The sequence below is a fragment of the Mya arenaria genome, chromosome 12 (assembly GCF_026914265.1).
Source record: "Mya arenaria isolate MELC-2E11 chromosome 12, ASM2691426v1".
Taxonomy (NCBI): Eukaryota; Metazoa; Mollusca; class Bivalvia; order Myida; family Myidae; genus Mya; species Mya arenaria.
Window position 1 is genome coordinate 47366435 of NC_069133.1, and position 20145 is coordinate 47386579.

The 20145-nt window shown below is 33.6% G+C and overlaps 1 protein-coding gene across 1 annotated transcript; it reads right to left on the bottom strand.

The window, feature by feature from the left end:
• Positions 1 to 53: 53 nt before the first annotated feature.
• Positions 54 to 19468, bottom strand: LOC128210400 (putative L-amino-acid oxidase YobN). Its single transcript, XM_052914744.1, has 7 exons — positions 19265 to 19468; positions 11170 to 11382; positions 9660 to 9744; positions 9018 to 9155; positions 8025 to 8120; positions 2472 to 2656; positions 54 to 1797 (listed from the first exon to the last, which is right to left on the bottom strand). Exons 1-7 carry the CDS (start codon positions 19289 to 19291, stop codon positions 730 to 732), a joined length of 1812 nt encoding a protein of 603 aa, XP_052770704.1. The 5' UTR covers positions 19292 to 19468; the 3' UTR covers positions 54 to 729.
• Between the last annotated feature and the right edge of the window lie 677 nt (positions 19469 to 20145).

Here is a 20145-nt window from a genome sequence, read left to right on the forward strand (position 1 = left end):
AGCTTTAACGCCTCAATGACAGGATCAGAAAAAACACAAAAAAAAACACTGAACTGTCTTGAAATTTTAATGATAAACTTGACACATCTAGTATGAGATACAATCAATCTAAAGTACAAAGGTTTAACATGTTTTCACTTCTCAAGGTAGTATTATAGGACAGGGAAACAAAACACAAACTAGAAATTACGACTATGTCATTTATGATTTGTCATACTTGTATCAATAATGGCATTACTATACATGTACACACATTTCTTTCTACATTGTATTCTTGATTTTGATGGTTTTTCAGTGGTGTTGAGTCCGTCACCTGTGTCTTATTAATGATAACAAGAAAAGCATGAAATATTTATGTAAGTAATGTACCTATACCAGAAAGTTTTAAATGTATGAACAATTATGTCTCAATTCATTTTCATAGGTTTAATAAGCAAAAAAAACACCCAAAAACGATTGATAATAGAAGAGCATTATATTTGACATTCTACGATGAAATAGGTAAACTGCTTTATTTACAATAGGTTTAAGTTTTAACGATGAATATATGTATATATGGTGTATATGCGTGTTAATTGGCGATAAAAGAACAAATGTAAGAAACATGTAATTGTTTTATATTTCTAATTAAAATATGGTTGTTGAGAAAGGTCATAAGAAGCGTATACGGTAGTTGAGAGGCATAACTCAATCTCACAATGTTTGGTAGTAACTCAATTTACTATGTCGTTACTCTCTTTTCTTCTTTGGTACCCTTGTTTGCTGACTTTGTATTTCTTTTTTGGAACGTTTCTTGCCACGTCCAAAGTGTGGAGGCTTTGCTGAAGAAAATCTGGTAAACATATTGTTAAACATCAACGCTTCTAAATTTTTTTCAGGTGCTTCCAAGTAAGCTTGGAAACGGTAAGCTTGTAGCAAAGCAGAGAATATCGCACCCTGGATCCATCCATTCGCCCATGAGATCGCTTCTCCTGCGAAATAGACAGGTGGACTGGATTTGAAGATGGTTTTCATGTCATCGAGATACTCGTGTGGTTTCAGACTGACAAAAGCTCCTTGTGCCGACGGGTCGTTCTCCCAAGCTTGTACCATTGCAACTTCAAACTGATTGTCATCGATAAATTCTGGATGGATTTTGCTGATTTGGTTGACAGCGGTCTGGATAGCTTCTTGGTGCGTCTGTGAGCCGAGAATCAGGGCATCAGTGCCCCATGTGTAAACCATCAGTATGCCTCTTTTATCTTCACGAACGTGGTCGTCCTTGTCGTCCTTGTCTTCCTGGTCAGCCTCGTAGCCTGGATAGTGCAACTGGCCTATTGTCATGTTGGTCTTGCTGAAGCCTCCAATAATACCTTGTTTTTCCCAGAACCTTTCTCGTGACTGTAGCATTATCTTTGTGGATGCAGCGTAGTTCATGTCAGTGATTGCATCACTCAGCTGCGGTGTGAGGAACTTTGGCATCTCGATGTTTCTCAGAATGTGTAAGGGGACAGTTACAAAAACAGCATCACCTTCGAACTTGTACTGCTGACCAGTGGTAACGTTTCTGGCAAAAACGGTTGTCCTCCTGCCGCGACCGTTTTCAGATACCTCGATCTTCTCTGCTTTCATGTTGAAGAAAATTTTCCTTGAAAGATTGATGTCTCCATGGTAGCCATTTTTGTTTCGAAGGAATGCCTTTGGAAGAGCGTCCATTCCATCCACAGGTGTCTGGAGATCGTTTCCCCACCAGCCACCTAGTGTCTCGCGTAACCCATTCACCAACGAACTGTCCAACATCGGGGAGTATGATGTTACCTGAAAACAGGACGCAAAGCTATATAATACTTAAAATAAAACAAGGAAATAGCTAATGTGACAACAATATTAAGTAATTCTTTGAGCATATAAAGTAGAATGCATTGTACGACTCCCCCTCTTAAATCAATAACACTTTACTTAATATGCTCTTTTCAAATTGAATACAAGTTACATTTGGAATTGCCGACATACGTTTGGCATATTTACGTATTTCAGATGTGTGTCAAAAGTTCTTATACGCTAATTATGGATCCCCAACTCGATATCGGTGATTTGGAATTGTTATTCAAAGATGGATTCAAAGAAGTGTTTTGACCAGGGAAGCTAGTTGACCAGGTTTCACATTCAGGGCTGTCTCGAACGCATGACATGAACAGATACACTGTCAATAAGGCGAAACATGATCCTCAATACAAGTACTCAGAAGGATGATCTTCAAGAAGCCATCGAAAACGTCATATTGTTCAATTTAGAGTCATGACGCGAATTTTGCACATCATTGCTTAAGTTTTGATCTTCTATCCAGTAGTCTTCAAAATTACTAATGCTTTTAGTGTTATAAATTCAGCACTGATACAAAGTTGGGACTACGATAATTAATAGATGCGTGCAGACGTACGGTGTGGTCATTATATGGCTACTATCGGGCATTTACAGATTTAAGGACCAACCTTATAGGCCGTGATAGCAACTTCAGGCCAAGGAAGAAGTTCGTTGTTTGGGTCTTTGGGACTCCTTAGGAAGCCTTCAACCGAAAGTTTGCTCCATGTTTCTAACCAAACATCCCAACCCTTTTTGGTATGGTTATTTCTAATTTGTTCCATCACGGGAGCCGTTGTTCGATCGAAGTAGTCCACTACAAAGATGTATATATATATATATATATATATATATATATATATATATATATATATATATATATATATATATATATATATATATATATATATATATTTATATATGGTTATGAACGTGAAATAAAATAACTACAATGTCAGAAACATTTCACAATACACATAATATATTTATTATATTCGCCACAAAGGTATCGTTTGATAAAATAAACATGTATAAACGTTTCTTGGTATTTTTTGTTAATATATTCGAATAGCTGCTCCTATCATTATGTTTATGTCTTATTCAAGCCCTTCTGTTTTATATCTCTGGAAACAATTAAGCAGGTTACCATTTTCTTGTGATCAAAGTTGTAAATAGGGCTTTAAACCCAACACAACACGAACTATGATCTTTTGCTTTTGCATTGAGGCTCTCGAAAACGTTTGAGGTTTCCCGAATGTAAAGCAACATCATAGCAATAAAAGTTACCTTTAAAATTATTTGATGAGTTAATTTTTGACGATCATTGTGTTTTGTTACAGAACAGATAAACATTGAGTGGTTGTGAAAAACCAGGTCATGTAATATAAAACGCAAATGGACAGTTACATGTGCACATGTACACATATAATGAGAAAATCTTCTCAAATTCGATAATAGTTCACCAACGTTATTAAATACGTCCAATTGAATACATAATGATAATACGTTATAGTGAACTGGCTTGGCTTTACAATGGAAGTTGAACTATCATAACATTGTTAAGAAATATACACAATTAAAAATGATATTACAAAATAGTTAAACACGCAATAAACGGTTTTATATAATAGTGATGCATGTTTAACCACAATATGTAGTTCTTCGGACCCGGGTCAGTTAATTTATCATCCCTCGCAGACATTACTATTAATTGAACTTGTGAGAATGTATTGTTTTAGTATAGTGACGTGTGTTTATAAATACATATATTATACACGTCAGCATGAATCAGGTGTTATGAAACATAGATAACCGGTCTGACAGCCATATAAGATACCTTCAAATTAATAAACATGTACATAAAACAATACACTTCGTAAGCACAAGTACTCGAAACAAAATGCCATTTTATCTGTAGATTGTACCTTTAAATGCGTACACTACAATTTTAATTTATAATTCTACGTATTCTAAATATTTTGACTGCAATAATAACGAATAAGCCTACCTATTCTAAATACTTACACTACAAAAAAATATAATTCTTATTTATCTTAACAATAACACTACAACTATACAATGGTTAATTCTTAATATGTAAATAATAACACTACAATTACTTTGTATAATTCTCAATTTTCTTAATAATAACCAGGGTGAGGAATCACGTGACTTCAACGGGGTTCGCACATGTGTCACAACGGTTCAAAACCGATGTAAACAAGCAAGAAAGTGACAGTTATTTCTAAATAATCTTTTTGAGAGAAAAGATGGGAAAATATTTCTCAGCCTATAAAAGACTATACTATTTTCTGCTTCTACAAGTGTGAAATATTTTGGATTTACTTGTAATATAACGATGGAATCCTTGGCCAAAATTTCGAATCGACAGGATTTTGTAGAACGATGCAACGCTGTTTGCGCCGTGAGTCTTTGTTTTGTATACATTTCTTAGTAATTAGTAATATTTAAGAACTCAAACATGTGTTAATATGTTGATTTTACTCATTTCATTCATTAAACGAATTGTTTGTAAAATTTATTTTAGTTCTTTTAATGAATATCGATATTTCAAGAGAGACTGTTGTTAACGTGAATTTTATATTTGCTGTTGTTAACGTGAATTCTTCTCATAACATGCTTAATTGATTTAATAAGTTGTTTGAACTACTCTCTCAACATTGACGATAATGCATTCAACACTTAACTTTTATTCCAAATAATAATTATTTTATGAAATGAATATATATCCATCCATTTGTTCGATTAAAATTATTAAATTTATATTCTAGGTTGGCAGTCATGGTGATTTGTCCAAATCATGCATTGTCCTTCTGGAAGAGATGGAGTCAACCCTTTTATGTTTCACCAAATGTTGACAAAAGATGGATAAATTTTATTGATGCAGTGATGAGTACATTCAAATGGAAGAAAAGATATACTCAAGCCAACTCCGTTCCATGTACATCCCCTGGTAAAAGAAAGTCAACAGTGAAGAAATGATTGAACTACGTTTTAATGTATAATAAATCATTAAACTATTGAATAAAAGAAATAGTGATTACATGTTTTGCAGGTTGGATCCATTGTATTTGTATATGACGTCATTAAAAACTACTTATTTCTTTTTTCATGATTTAAGAAAAACCCTTTGAGTGAAATGATTCAAAACGTCGCAATAATAATGTAAAAATTCAACCATTTTAAGTAATGAATGTAATGGATGCAATAACAACTTCTTTGATATATAAATATAATCATATACCATTGTTGTTTGACTTTACTAATTATAGGAATTGTAAATGTGATTTATTATTTGTAAAAGATTTCACAATGTGACGATACTAAAGCAACTGTGCACCAGATGATCAAATTGCACGAAAAAAGAAGAAAATTGTTGAAAACTGACATAAACTTGGAATTAATGTGTACAATGCATTGAAACTTACTAACTGAAGTACCACATTGTTTACAATTTATTTCAGTTCAGCAATTATTTCGTATTTTTTCCATTAAAAAGGATTACTGGGTATGTCTACCTAGCAGATTTCTTTCCTTATGCGTGACTAGCCAGTCGATGTTATCACGTGATATTACCAAGTTAGGTTTATAGCTTAAATATACTATTCGATTGAAGTAAGCCTTCGTAGCACAGTGGATACAACACTAGTTTGCAGTTTTGGCAACACGGGTTCGAACCCGGTCTCCCGCACATTTATTTTTACATTTTGGTACTTCTTTTACTATCATGATATCAAAGCGTAACACATTCTATTAATTAATTGTCCTGAGATTCCTTACAGAATAAAACTTTTTTGATGCAAATGTGGTGTACAGTCCCTTTAAATATGTTAAAGCTTTTTAAGAAAATCGTATAGATATTAAGAAAGATTGCCAAATTGTTAGTCATAGGCAAAAGTTATTATAGATAAATTACAATCACTAGGATTTTATGATGCATGGTTATTTCAAAGTGTTGGTGATTTTAATATATATTTAAAGTGAACTGAAACAGAGACTAAAATGTATATGTACAAAAGTGGTTTGCTGAATTTATTAATTCAGCTATTGCCAATACATTTTTTTTTTCACTGACTGTAAGTTACAACCACTTTTGTCGCACAGGTAAGAAATTGAGGTACAAATCTGAATTTGAAAGGAAAAGTCAAGTTTGCCATAAAATAGTAGATGAGATTCATTTCTTGTTTGAATGTTCATTATTTAGTTGTTGAAGAAGACAATACAATACATACATAAAAACTATTTAAATAAACCAAATATAACCACATTTGTTGAACTTTTACAAATACCAATAAAACTATTCAAAGAAAATAAGCAATGTTTATCCACAAAACTTTTTAATTTAGAGTCCCTGTTGTACATATAAAGATGTTAGATAACTCATTCAAATGATATTTGTAACCACTGTCACCTCAATATGCTTATATTATATTGTATGTGTACTGTCTATGTTTAATTTGTGTTTTGAATGTACCTTGTTAGTAAAGATAAGTATACGTGTAATAATGTTTATCGTGACCTACGATCGATTGATAGATATGCATTTAATTATATATACAAACTATGAATTCCATTGGTGTATGTTCATAGGCCTAAGGCCTTTATGCATTTGAATAAACTATGAAACTTTATTTTCACAACTCGAGGCTTGTGATTCCACTTAAGGTCTCTGGTTGGTGATATTTTCTTCTATGGCGTTAAAGCTACCAATTTCTTTTTCTCCTTTTCTCTCCCCCTCCCCAGATGAGTAGACTAAAATATTTGGCCACACTGGACATCCTTATCGTGCTCATAGCTACACAACTTTTTTGAAATATACAAAATAGTAATTTCTACAACAATTTTCCCACAAATTAAAACTTTTAGATATGTAAGAGGAAATATCAATCAAGTGTTTCTAGTAAGGATCGAAACTTCCAACGCTCGGGCACGCTTGCGTGGCCGGTAACGCAAGCTCTCGGGTCGGATTTTTCTATCTGTACCGGAACCACATAATAGATACTCATAACTCTTCTATTGTCATCAAATACCTGCCTCCCTTGTTGAAGACCGTCGTCTGCACCACAATGGAAACATTGTCATATGGTATTATTTGAAAAGCGAAAACTTTTTAACCTTGTTTCCGCATAACACGCTATGCTCGGGTTGGGGATGAAAGGCCATGCCAGATACAAATTATCATCTTATGAGAGAAGGTAGTCAATTTCGTTGTCAGTGCTTCTTATTATATCCTGATTTCTAATGGATAAAGATATTTTGACCATTTTCGAAGCATGGAATTTAACTGGAGCGTGGGCAGTTTTATGATTAACCTTTAGGAATGGCGTTTATGTTATTTAATTGTTATTGCTATTTGTCGTTTATTGGGTGTTGAATTTCTTTAATTTTTGAACGTACATGAGACGGGTTTGGCTGAAGTGAATTTTGCCTTCCATTTTAGTGTATCTATTACTTCATCCATTTAATTTATCCATATTTGTAAACATTTGGTGAAACTGCAGGGATACTGAATATTTGGAAGTTTCAAATCGATCAAATTGGTGTAAATTCATACCATGAATAAGAGCTTTAGGTTGTATAAATTATCGTCACAAATGAGAGGGCAATACAAACCATAAAATAGAATAAACTGAGCATGTTATGATAAGTTTGTTAAGGATACCGACTGAACATAGTCAGCTGTATTGAGATGAGAAGAAGTTTACGTTAACGACAGAACATATCACTATCACGTTTACAATAGCCCTTCATGAAAATTCGATATTTTTTGAAAAAACTAAAATAACATTTAACGGACAATTAGTTTTATGAGAGTAATGAGCAAAACTTACTTTTAAACGCATGTCTGATATCTTAAGTAATACAAATGACTGAGAAATATGTACTAAACAAAGAATCACGGCGCAAACAGCGTAGCATCGTTCTACAAAATCCTGTCGATTCGAAGTAGAAGCAGAAAATAGCATAGTCTTTTATAGGCTGAGAAATATTTTCCCATCTTTTCTCTCAAAAAGGTTATTTAGAAATAACTGTCACTTTCTTGCTTGTTTACATCGGTTTTGAACCGTTGTGACACATGTGAGAACCCCGTTGAAGTCACGTGATTCCTCACCCTGACAACGCTACATTAATAATGTATAAACCTTAATATTTAAAATACTTACAAACGCCTGTAACTTCTTTCTTTAAATGGCGAGGAATATTTGCATCCCAACCAGGCCAATACCGGTCGCAGTACATCTTATTGTTTTTTAAAAAATCTGCAAAAACACATTAATGTTTAAATAAAATCACTATGTTTGCCATTTATTACCATCATCATTCCTAGACCATGTGCGATTTTACAATAAGGCATGTAGCTCTACGCATAGCGTATGTCTGTGTAACAATATGATTTGATAAAATCGATTTGAAGTGAAATGTTATGATTTAGTACTGGCAAAGAAGTAGTATTTCCTTTCCTTTTTATTGTTTTCGGAAATTAACACGAACTACGCGAAGTGCCGCGATTGTACAACACTACTCAAATGCAGCCGCAATTGTTCGCAATGTTCTTGCATCATGACTTAACGGAGATATTCCGAGGCTTTCGAAATTGTTCGCATTCAATGGTATATGTGTAAGAACAGCTTGTGTATTTGGGCGTTATTGCGCATTGTCTGCTAAATTCGGCAATTTCTTGGGAATTCAGATGGAATTAACGGCTGAGAGCGATAAGTTATTTTGGCACTTTCAATCCATATAATCTTACACGTAGAGGCTAAATTTGTAAAATCAAATCAATTGTGAGTTCTTCATAAAATCCCACTTGCCATACGAAAATGTATTTATGTTTTAGAAACTATATTTTTTGTCAGTTAAACCGTTCAGTAAGAGTACAATTATTATACAAGACATAAAACCTTTTCTTCTTTACTTTAATTACCTGAGTATAGATTTTTGAATTTGATAATGAATACTTTTTATGGAAATCGGATAGTCTTACTGTGGTGTAAAATCATATGCAATAGTGCAATCAACGAAATGAATAATGATTAAAAGTTTTGGCAAACCAAGTTGATCATTCTTCTGATTATATAGCAGTTTTCAATAATTATAAATGAAATGACGACAACTACGTATATTTACACAGTTACTTCAAGTGCGTATGCTTATACCTTTCATTGTTATTTTGTCGCCATAGAGATACATATAAGCGTTTTCCTGGTAGTTTTGGAACGGTCTCAATTCAATGTCAAACTTTTCCAGGTAGGCGTGAGTTAGGAAGTGATTCCTTGGTAGACGCATGGCACCACCTGTCGGAATGAAATGGATATAGGTTTTACATACAAGCTGCAAGTTTATGGTTTGATTTTTCTATTTGCAGTTATCTACTTTCGATTGCTAAAAATTTCTAGGCGACCATCACTGCATTAAGTGCGCTTTGATCGTCTCGCATATTTGAATAAACAACTACGTCGACATTATTTCATTCTTTACATTACTAAAACATTGAACATTTACATATCGCAGCACGGACAACCAACATTTTGATGTTGGTAAACAAACTGATCAACATGATGATGAACAATTACGATTACCAACGTCTTGGTTGTATGCATGCTTATTTGAGCAGTTTCGTGTCAGAATTCGACATCGTGTTACTATGTTCCGTTTGTCTGGTTTTTGTGTTTTAATTTGTCGCTTTGTCGGCGCATCAACCATCATAAACGAAATAATAGAAGCATAAATGAATTACAGATTTCTTCAAAAGAAGCCCGCTTCTTTGTTAGTAATCCATACCTGTAAAATGTGCTTACCTTCGCTGTGCAACCCATCGAAAAACTTTTCCCTACATGTCTTGATCCTTCCACCCACTCGAGATTGCAGTTCCAAAATCTGCACCTATTACATGAGAATCGTAAATAAATGTTTAGATTTCTGACAAATGTGCATTTAAATTGAAGGTCTGGATATTTATCTATTTCTATTAAGCAATTGTGTGAACAAACAGTTTTTTCAAATGACGGACTGCGAAATTGTTTTTGATAATACACTACAAACTGCCGTAAGCAGCCACTCAATTAATTGATAAAATATGGCTGTTAGACGAAGGTTGCTATTAATGAAGGTGTTTTTAGAATGAATGGTATATTTTGTATTCTTAAAAATGACTCATAAGAAATGCCTGATAAATACATAGGGGATATTAAGATACGACGATTTTCTGGTGACCTGTATCACGTCGAGTTCGGTGTGTAAACACGTATCCTTCGAGACCGTAGGTCGAGACGCATACATGTTTATTCACCGAACGAGATGTGATGCAGTTCAACAGAAAATCGCTTTATCGTTATATTCCATAATATGCCTATTAAATTATCCCTTTTTATTTTTTTCGGTTTAAATTTGATTTAATTTTCCCGCCATCTGTCAAATGCGTGTTTGAATTCGAATGTGTTACGTAGTTTTGTGTAATACAGTCAAGGGAGGCTGCTACAGCGAAACGACGTCAGAAGTTACAGAATTCACTTTATTGAGCAAAATAAGAACAAAATAGTTCATTTTTAGCAAATTTCACAAATTGCTTATACAAAAACATTTAATTTACGTCACAGCACAAAAACAACCAAAAAGAACAACTAAAAAGCGGTATTTGTTTACGAGTATACACTAATCGTCATTTCCTGTAGACGTAACGCGGCCATTTTAAACAAAGTAAATATTCATTGGTATTTTTGACGATCACAATTTGCTGAATTGAGGGAAGTTCGTGAGTCAATCACTATTTTTATCGGTGACGCGAATTCGCCTTTTTCTTTGCATTGATGAGCTGCGCATAGTTATGATAATAAACATGGATAATGCAACAATTCATGGAGTTCGAAATGGCAAACAACTAGTTCACTGAAGCATGTGTGAAGTAGCTGTCTAGATTGGAAGTGTTCTCTTCTTCGTGCTTATCCTTATGTTCTTTCAAGAACATGAGAACCATGTTCCTGAATGTTAACATGCTTCTGGAGCGTGAGTAAAGTTAGTTAATTTTATGTATTTAAAAGCTGACAGGTTTAAACATCTTTTTTGGTCACGCCATTTTTAGCAACGCGGTAGTAGTTCCGAGACTTCGGATTTTTCCATGTGGCGTGCTGTATTTTCATTGTAAGATATGCAAAAGGAATTTGATAGGCATATAATAAAGGAGACCGCTAGCAAAAAGTCGTTTGGCCTTTAGTTGCACCCAATACTAAAACATAAATCAGAGTTTACTAGATTTAAAGGTAAAGGGTTCGTCATGCATAAAAAGGATACTATTATTTATAAACCACAAACCTCGTGTCCTATCTGTTCAAGTTCAAATGCCGTAACGAGACCTGCTATCCCGCCACCAATGATGGTTACCTTCCGTTTCTCGTCGGTGAAGACTTTCTTTTGGTAGTACTCGTCGGTATAAGATTGGTCTTCTTGTTTATAATAGGCATGTTTGAGACCACCGTCGATGATTGTTCCGCAGAAGTCTTTGTAGTTGTCATCCTGCTGAATAGGCTGTAAGGACATAATTTGACTTTTTCGTATCAATCAAAAACAGCACAAATGCCATGTATTCACTTTCTTGTACATTCCACGATTTTGAATAGTAACTAAACTGTTTCTAAAGTTGTTATAAACTGCAAAAGAAGGGTTTTTAGGTTCACCCTCATGTGTCCTTTGGTTTTTAAGCAAGTGCCTGCTCAGAGGCAAACCGTTATTTGTCCCATTGAGCGTGGGGCGTTGTATATTATGTCATCTCTTTGTTCGTGGTTTACGTGTACGTATTTCAACAAATCAAACTGTTTCAAGTTCAAGTTCACTTTGTTTTTGATATTCAACTTGAATTACAACAATTGAAAATCAGATGTCTCAGAATATTTGCTAATCGCGGTAGAAAGTCACAGACGGTTTGCCTTAGACCGTACATTTTCTTGGAGACTGGGACAGACCAGCCATTTATTTGTATTTGCAGTTGATTCCTAAACCAACTTTGATTGCTATTATTTACAGATTTTATTGATTTCAAATTAAATGGATATATTACACTATAGAAGTATTTTTTACATTTTCTGGTTTAGCTAGAATAGTTAAAGCCTACATATCTCTGAAACAAGCATTAGGACCTAGCATTTCTAAACAATGTATGTTCTTATGGTTCACATCTATATTATTTCTCTCATATTGTATTTACATACAACATTAACCACTATAAGGTCAAGGTAACGGTCATTTCAGGGTCAGAGTATGAAAAATACCTCACAATTTTCCCCATATCCATTTTTCCTTTTTTAGTCTTTTTTTGTAAACAAGTTGTGATTTAAAAATAGTATTTTCATTGAATTAAAAATATATTTAAGATAAAGTTTTCGTACCTTTTGTGAAAAACAACAACGTTTCATAGCATTAGAGCATGCCAAAGGTGGTCACAACGTAAGAGTGTTATAAAAAAATTGTGCTAGTGTCAATTTAAAGCATATCTAAATGTATGACAGGTATTTTTTTCATACTGTTCTTCATGTTAACATAAATAACTGACCTCTTCAATATCAAGGTCAAGGTCAATACAAAAAGGCAAACAATTGAGATTTTTTGTTTATTTGCTTAAACAAGGGACTGTATAAACTGGCAGTTTATGATTTTTTTGATTTTTTTCTATATTCAGTTTCTGTTTTTTTTTGCTATGTTTTCTTAAGATTCTATGAAAACAACTTAAATGTTATTCAAATAAATTCTACCAAATGCGATCGTCTAGAAATGTGCTGTTTCCATGAGGTTTGAATAATAAATGTTTGTCTCTAAAGTATATTGTTACGTTTATTAAACGAGATTTACCCTCAAGGACAAATTAACCCCTTTGGACAAATCAACCGCAGATACGTGCATATGAAAGCTTTCAAAATGGAAGGCTGAACTTTCAATTACATTTAATTATAAAAGCTATCGCACTCCTATTTCAGCTGATACTTTAGAAGTTATCAACTTAAACACATTCTTGATTATATTTTTAGAATGAAAAAAAAAACGTGATTGCGTGCAGTTTTAATGTTTTCTGTCAGAATGACATTTCTGTTTTTGAAGACAGATATCTATTTTTCTTTATCTACTGAAACATAATATAACTCAGTGAATAAGAGGTGTATCACTTACAGGATATGATATCTTCTGTAATTTTAGCTGCATTATTTTCTTTCCAACACAAACTAATTTCTTTTCATTAAATAATTTTAATGTTCACAAATACCATTTAAACGCGTCCAACGAATACCCCAGGTGCAAATTTGCCAACGTGGCATTGAGACATGTACCTTTATGGAGATATGATATTTTTGTTTTTTGATGCACTTTAGCACTTCATAATCAAGTTTACAATTATTTGAATGCCAAAATGCAAATATGACCAATATCGACAGCGATATTACGTATTCTTTACTTAAATTGAAAAAGTCATATCATTAATAAAATCAGTTATCATTTTTAATCATATTTCATCTCTTTTTCAATACTTTGAGTAAAGGTAACTATACAATGTCCATACTTTAGCGCAGCCATTGCTTAACAAGCTTTATATACATTTTTTGTGTGAGTTTTCTATAGTCCTATCCGGCCGCAAGTATCACTCTTTAAGTTTATCAAGTTTGTATGCAACCTGTGTTATTATTTGAATACAAACTAACCCAGAAACAACATCTTCCCCTGTCATATAAGTATTTAGAAAGCCAAATCGTTTTTCTATAAGTCAACTGAGTGCCCTTAACCCCATAAGCGGGCAAATCTCAAGCAAGAACCAGTCGGGGTTTACAAACGTCAAGCTAGAGCTCATGTAATCACATTATGGCTACCATCTTCCCACATTTTGCCAGTTCATATTGTGCCAAACTTACAGGCTATGAAGCTCTACCAAATGCCACAAAAACACTAGAGTTGCTATGCCTTATACAATTAGGCGTAAAAGAATCCTATATAAGTTCTCAAGACAATTCAGTGCCCAGTTAATTCAAATTCTGCGGCAAAAAAGTTTATATAGTGTCAATCAAATCACAGGAGGTCTCTTCTACATCCATCTCAGTTCGAAAAAGCATTCTTAACAACAAAAGGCTTCTACACAAACCCTTCCAGTGTCTGGCAATTCCTTAAGTAATTTCATTAATCAAATTTTCATATGCAAACACACCTCAGAGGGGTTATACTTAAGTCAGTCGAGTTCTCTATCGTTTTAATTTTGACTACAATAAAGCAAATTCAGAGCAAAACAAGCGCATGTGTAGCTCCACAGTGCCGAATTGACTACATTTTCGCAACCATAGAGCCGATAAAGAGCAAAACCAAACTGTGCATTTATAATAAAGCATTTTCAGTGCCAAAACAATACTACATTTGGCAACCATAAGCCCAATTTGGATCAAACAAACCCATATGCTGCTCTTATTAAGCATACTATTCAGTACCTAATATATCACATGATGGCAGCCATACAGGCAAAAAGACCAAAAATACACATTTGCTGCTCAAATTAAGCCTACTCAGTGCCAAGCAGACCACATTTTGGCAGCATGAAGCCTATTTAATTAGAGTCAAACGAATTTATGTATAGCTCAAATTAAGCGTTATCTGTGCCCCAAAACCCCAGTTTGGGAACCACACGCCCATTCAGAGGTCAATAATAATATGCTCATATATAATAAAGCCTGCTCAGTTCTAAAAGAGCATTTTGACAACCATAAACCCATTCAGAGCCAAACAAACACATGCCAAGCATATATTAAGATTAATCAGTGCCAAATAACACAGTTTGATAACCACAAAGCCCATTCAGAGCCCGAATAGACCAATTTTGGCAACCACAAAGCTATGGTAACGCGACCATAATGTATGCAGCTCTAATTAAGACTTAAAAATCCCATAAGTTTGGCCCCATTAAGTGCCAAACAAATCTATGTGCAGCTCACATTAGTCTACTTTGTGCTAAGTTGTTCAGATTTTTGCAACCATGAAGCCAAACAAGCTCATGTGCAGCAGTCATTAAGTATTTTAAGTGCATATTAGGCAAACCAATAGCCGATTCAGAGCCACATAAACCCATATTTTTTCACATTAGGCCCATTAAGTGCAAAATACTACACATTTTGGCAACCAACGTTTCATAGCATTACAGCATGCGAAAGGTGGTCACAACGTTGCTGTTCTGTAAGAGTCTTATGAAAAATTGTGCTAGTGTCAATTTAAAGCATATCTAAATGTAAGACAGGTATCTTTTTCATACTGTTCTTCATGTTAACATAAATAACTGACCTCTTCAATATCAAGGTCAAGGTCAAGGTCAATACAAAAAAGGCAAACAATTGAGATTTTTTTTATTTATTTGCTTAAACAAGGGACTGTATAAACTGGCAGTTTATGATTTTTTTAAATATTTTTCTAAATTCAGTTTCTGTTTTTTTTGCTATGTTTTCTTAAGATTCTATGAAAACAACTTAGTGTTATTCAAATAAATTCTACCAAATGCGATCGTCAAGAAAGTGCTGTTTCCAAAAGGTTTGAATAATAAATGTTTGTCTCTAAAGTATATTGTTACGTTTATTAAACGAGATTTACCCTCAAGGACAAATTAACCCCTTTGGACAAATCAACCGCAGATACGGGCATATGAAAGCTATCAAAATGGAAGGCTGAACTTTCAATAACATTTAATTATAAAAGCTATCGCACTCCTATTTCAGCTGATACTTTAGAAGTTATCAACTTAAACACATTCTTGATTATATTTTTAGAATGAAAAAAAAAACGTGATTGCGTGCAGTTTTAATGTTTTCTGTCAGAATGACATTTCTGTTTTTGAAGGCAGATATCTATTTTTCTTTATCTACTGAAACATAATATAACTCAGTGAATAAGAGGTGTATCACTTACAGGATATGATATCTTCTGTAATTTTAGCTGCATTATTTTCTTTCCAACACAAACTAATTTCTTTTCATTAAATAATTTTAATGTTCACAAATACCATTTAAACGCGTCCAACGAATACCCCAGGTGCAAATTTGCCAGCGTGGCATTGAAACATGTACATTTATGGATATATGATATTTTTGTTTTTTGATGCACTTTAGCACTTCATAATCAAATTTGAATGCCAAAATACAAATATGACCAATATCGACAGCGATATTACGTATTCTTTACTTAAATTGAAAAAGTCATATCATTAATAAAATCAGTTATCATTTTTAATCATATTTCATCTCTTTTTCAATACTTAGAGTAAAGCTAACTATACAATGTCCATACTTTAGCGCAGCCATTGCTTAACAAGCTTTATATACATTTTTTGTGTGAGTTTTCTATAGTCCTATCCGGCCGCAAGTATCACTCTTTAAGTTTATCAAGTTTGTATGCAACCTGTGTTATTATTTGAATACAAACTAACCAAGAAACAACATCTTCCCCTGTCATATAAGTATTTAGAAAGCCAAATCGTGTTTCTATAAGTCAACTGAGTGCTCTTAACCCCATAAGGGGGCAAATCTCAAGCAAGAACCAGTCGGGGTTTACAAACGTCAAGCTAGAGCTCATGTACTCACATTATGGCTACCATCTTCCCACATTTTGCCAGTTCATATTGTGCCAAACTTACAGGCTATGAAGCTCTACCAAATGCCACAAAAACACTAGAGTTGCTATGCCTTATACAATTAGGCGTAAAAGAATCCTATATAAGTTCTCAAGACAATTCAGTGCCCAGTTAATTCAAATTCTGCGGCAAAAAAGTTTATACAGTGTCAATCAAATTATAGGAGGTCTCTTCTACATCCATCTCATTTCGAAAAAGCACTCTTAACAACAAAAGGCTTCTACACAAACCCTTCCAGTGTCTGGCAATTCCTTAAGTAATTTCATTAATCAAATTTTCATATGCAAACACACCTCAGAGGGGTTATACTTAAGTCAGTCGAGTTCTCTATCGTTTTAATTTTGACTACAATAAAGCAAATTCAGAGCAAAACAAGCGCATGTGTAGCTCCACAGTGCCGAATTGACTACATTATCGCAATCATAGAGCCGATAAAGAGCAAAACCAAACTGTGCATTTATAATAAAGCATTTTCAGTGCCAAAACAATACTACATTTGGCAACCATAAGCCCAATTTGGATCAAACAAACCCATATGCTGCTCTTATTAAGCATACTATTCAGTACCTAATATATCACATGATGGCAGCCATACAGGCAAAAAGACCAAAACCACACATTTGCTGCTCAAATTAAGCCTACTCAGTGCCAAGCAGACCACATTTTGGCAGCATGAAGCCTTTTTAATTAGAGTCAAACGAATTTATGTATAGCTCAAATTAAGCGTTATCTGTGCCCCAAAACCCCAGTTTGGGAACCACACGCCCATTCAGAGGTCAATAATAATATGCTCATATATAATAAAGCCTGCTCAGTTCTAAAAGAGCATTTTGACAACCATAAACACATTCAGAGCCAAACAAACACATGCCAAGCATATATTAAGATTAATCAGTGCCAAATAACACAGTTTGATAAGCATAAAGCCCATTCAGAGCCCGAATAGACCAATTTTGGCAACCATAAAGCTATGGTAACGCGACCATAATGTATGCAGCTCTAATTAAGACTTAAAAATCCCATAAGTTTGGCCCCATTAAGTGCCAAACAAATCTATGTGCAGCTCACATTAGTCTACTTAGTGCTAAGTTGTTCAGATTTTGGCAACCATGAAGCCAAACAAGCTCATGTGCAGAAGTCATTAAGTATTTTAAGTGCATATTAGGCACACCAATAGCCAATTCAGAGCCACATAAACCCATATTTTTTCACATTAGGCCCATTAAGTGCCAAATACTACACATTTTGGCAACCATCAAGCCCATTCAAAGCAAACCAAACCAAAGTGCAGGTCTATAGTTAAGTAGTCAATGCCTCATGGTGGTCATATCAGAATTGGGGGACATATGTGACCTTACCCTAACCATAACACTGGCAGTTTACTTAATGATGTTAACGATTCCATAAAAAGCAATCTGATTTAAATGAAAAATATTCAATTTACATCAAGGTACAAATGTCATCACAAGTTGGATACATACAAATTGGATTAGTATCACAAACTATAAAAGTATACAGGAAATATCATTTTTTTGGCATTTTCGTTCCTTAAACGTGAAATGGCCTTGAACTTGAGGTAGGCAATGCAGAAAGTAAATTTAAGGTACATTATAATAAAAGCTATAAACATTGAAATAAACAGTCTTATCTATTTAAATGTGTGTCATATTTAGATATAGAAATACTCAATAAGATATTTATGGCGGCTATCTTGAACGCCATCTGACATTTCTTGACCCTGATCAAACAAAGGTTACATGAAATTAAGTTAAAAAATGCAATACTGCAACACAATAAATGGAAAATTTTGTAGTTATAAGCATCAACTTATGAAAATGTGGGGTTCTTTGCCTTTAAATCGGTAAGTTAAACATTTTCATGAATATTATGATTGACAGGACAACACAAAAACTTGTTTCGATGAGTATCTGTAAGAGTTGTTTAAAAGTTCACTTTCAACATCAAAATTATCATGAAATATCACTAAAATGAGTTTTTCAACCATATACATGTTTTCTGCAAATGTACAAAATCTCAAAATTTTAATCCAATTTGCATTTTTTCACATTATCAACCGAGTATGGCTAGGATATAAGTACATAACTAGAAAAATATATAAAAAAATCTGTCGTCTGAAAAAATAGAACTGAAATTGTTTAATTTTGTTACATAGTTTGCACCTTGATTATTCCATGACATGTATTTAGAGATTCTACCATGTTTTAAAAAATACCTCTGTAAATTGTATTAATTTGCTTAAGACAGACTGAAAATGTGCCTGGACAGAACATGTGCGTATCAAAAAATGATCATTATTGTTATAACGTGTATTTTCTTTTCTTACTGTGCAGTGCATTGCTCCGAAAAATGAACAAAAAATATGTCCGCTTAATAAAACTGTGTGACGTGTCCTTGAAAAAGAAGACGTAAAATTATACCACATTTGTAACCATGATAAAAGTAAAGTAATTATCAATGATGGTGTTGCAAAAACATTAAAAGGCATAAGTGTATCATAAGCTAGAAATACTATTTAGTATATCAAATCTTAAATTAAAGTTGCTGATAAAATTTGAATGCCAAAGTATAATCTGAGCACAGATAAAAGACAGTCGAGTACAAACTATATTAATTAAGATATCGAACTCTATCTAAAATCATATAATGATATCGATTTAAGCCTAAATAGTTTAATATAAACCCTTTTTATACAAATTGTGTCAACATTGAATTATTAACCAATAAAAGTATGCAAACATTAAACAGTACCTCCCCAATATACGATGCTCCGTACATTATGATGACACTAGTACGCCAAAGGTCTGTTTAAGATTTACTTTCAACCGCAAATTTCAACAGTTTATATAACAAAAGTGTCCAGGATATATATTCTTATTCTGCATTTTCCACCATGAACAATACACCTACTGAAACTAAATCTACATTTGCACTGAGGCCCGCACGGACATGAATATGCTTAGACTGCAATCTCGAAAATGAACATGTATGGAAATTGATATAAGGAAAACTTTGGCCTGAACGTAGACGGATATGCTTTTTTTGCGTTCTAAACAATGCTGCATAATGCGACTCATTTATGATTAACAATGCTATTGGTATGAACAAAATATTTGTACAATAAAAGATCAAAGATTTTGTCGGGATTTGAGTAACATAAAGCGAAGTGCTATGTCGCAAAGCAATCGCAATAACGCACATGTCATACGCTTGGTCTTCGAAAGATGTTTTTCAAACGCACTGTTCCATGAACAGTAAATGTGCAATAATGTATTGGATTTTACAGGATCATTTTTGTTTTGATTTGTTATGTTCACCATGTGTTTTTATCCTATTTTCTATTTGTCATTAGTAAAGTCACTGTCAATGCGCAATTACGGTATTTATACAATTGAGATAATTAGTCTGTGATTATTAAGTCAAGGTTTACACGAAGGAATATAAATGAATACTTCAAACATAAATACCTTCGAATGATGAAAATGTTTATTTCAAAAATCAGAGGCAATACTGTCTGAAATAAACGTGACAACACAGCAACACCGAGTATATAAGAACACAGTCAAACTGACCTTCATTGATAATTTTAACTCTTATCTTAACATTTTAGAGACACACAATGTTGCGTTGTT

Bases quoted from the DNA above. Each gene is read 5' to 3' on its own strand.
- LOC128210400 (XM_052914744.1), bottom strand. From the start codon at position 19,291: ATGTACGGAGCATCGTATATTGGGGAG. The intron at 11,383-19,264 runs GTACTGTTTAAT...ATGTCCTTACAG, and splicing joins GAGCATCGTATATTGGGGAG to CCTATTCAGCAGGATGACAA. The intron at 9,745-11,169 runs GTTTGTGGTTTA...CTCATGTAATAG, and splicing joins TTGAACAGATAGGACACGAG to GTGCAGATTTTGGAACTGCA.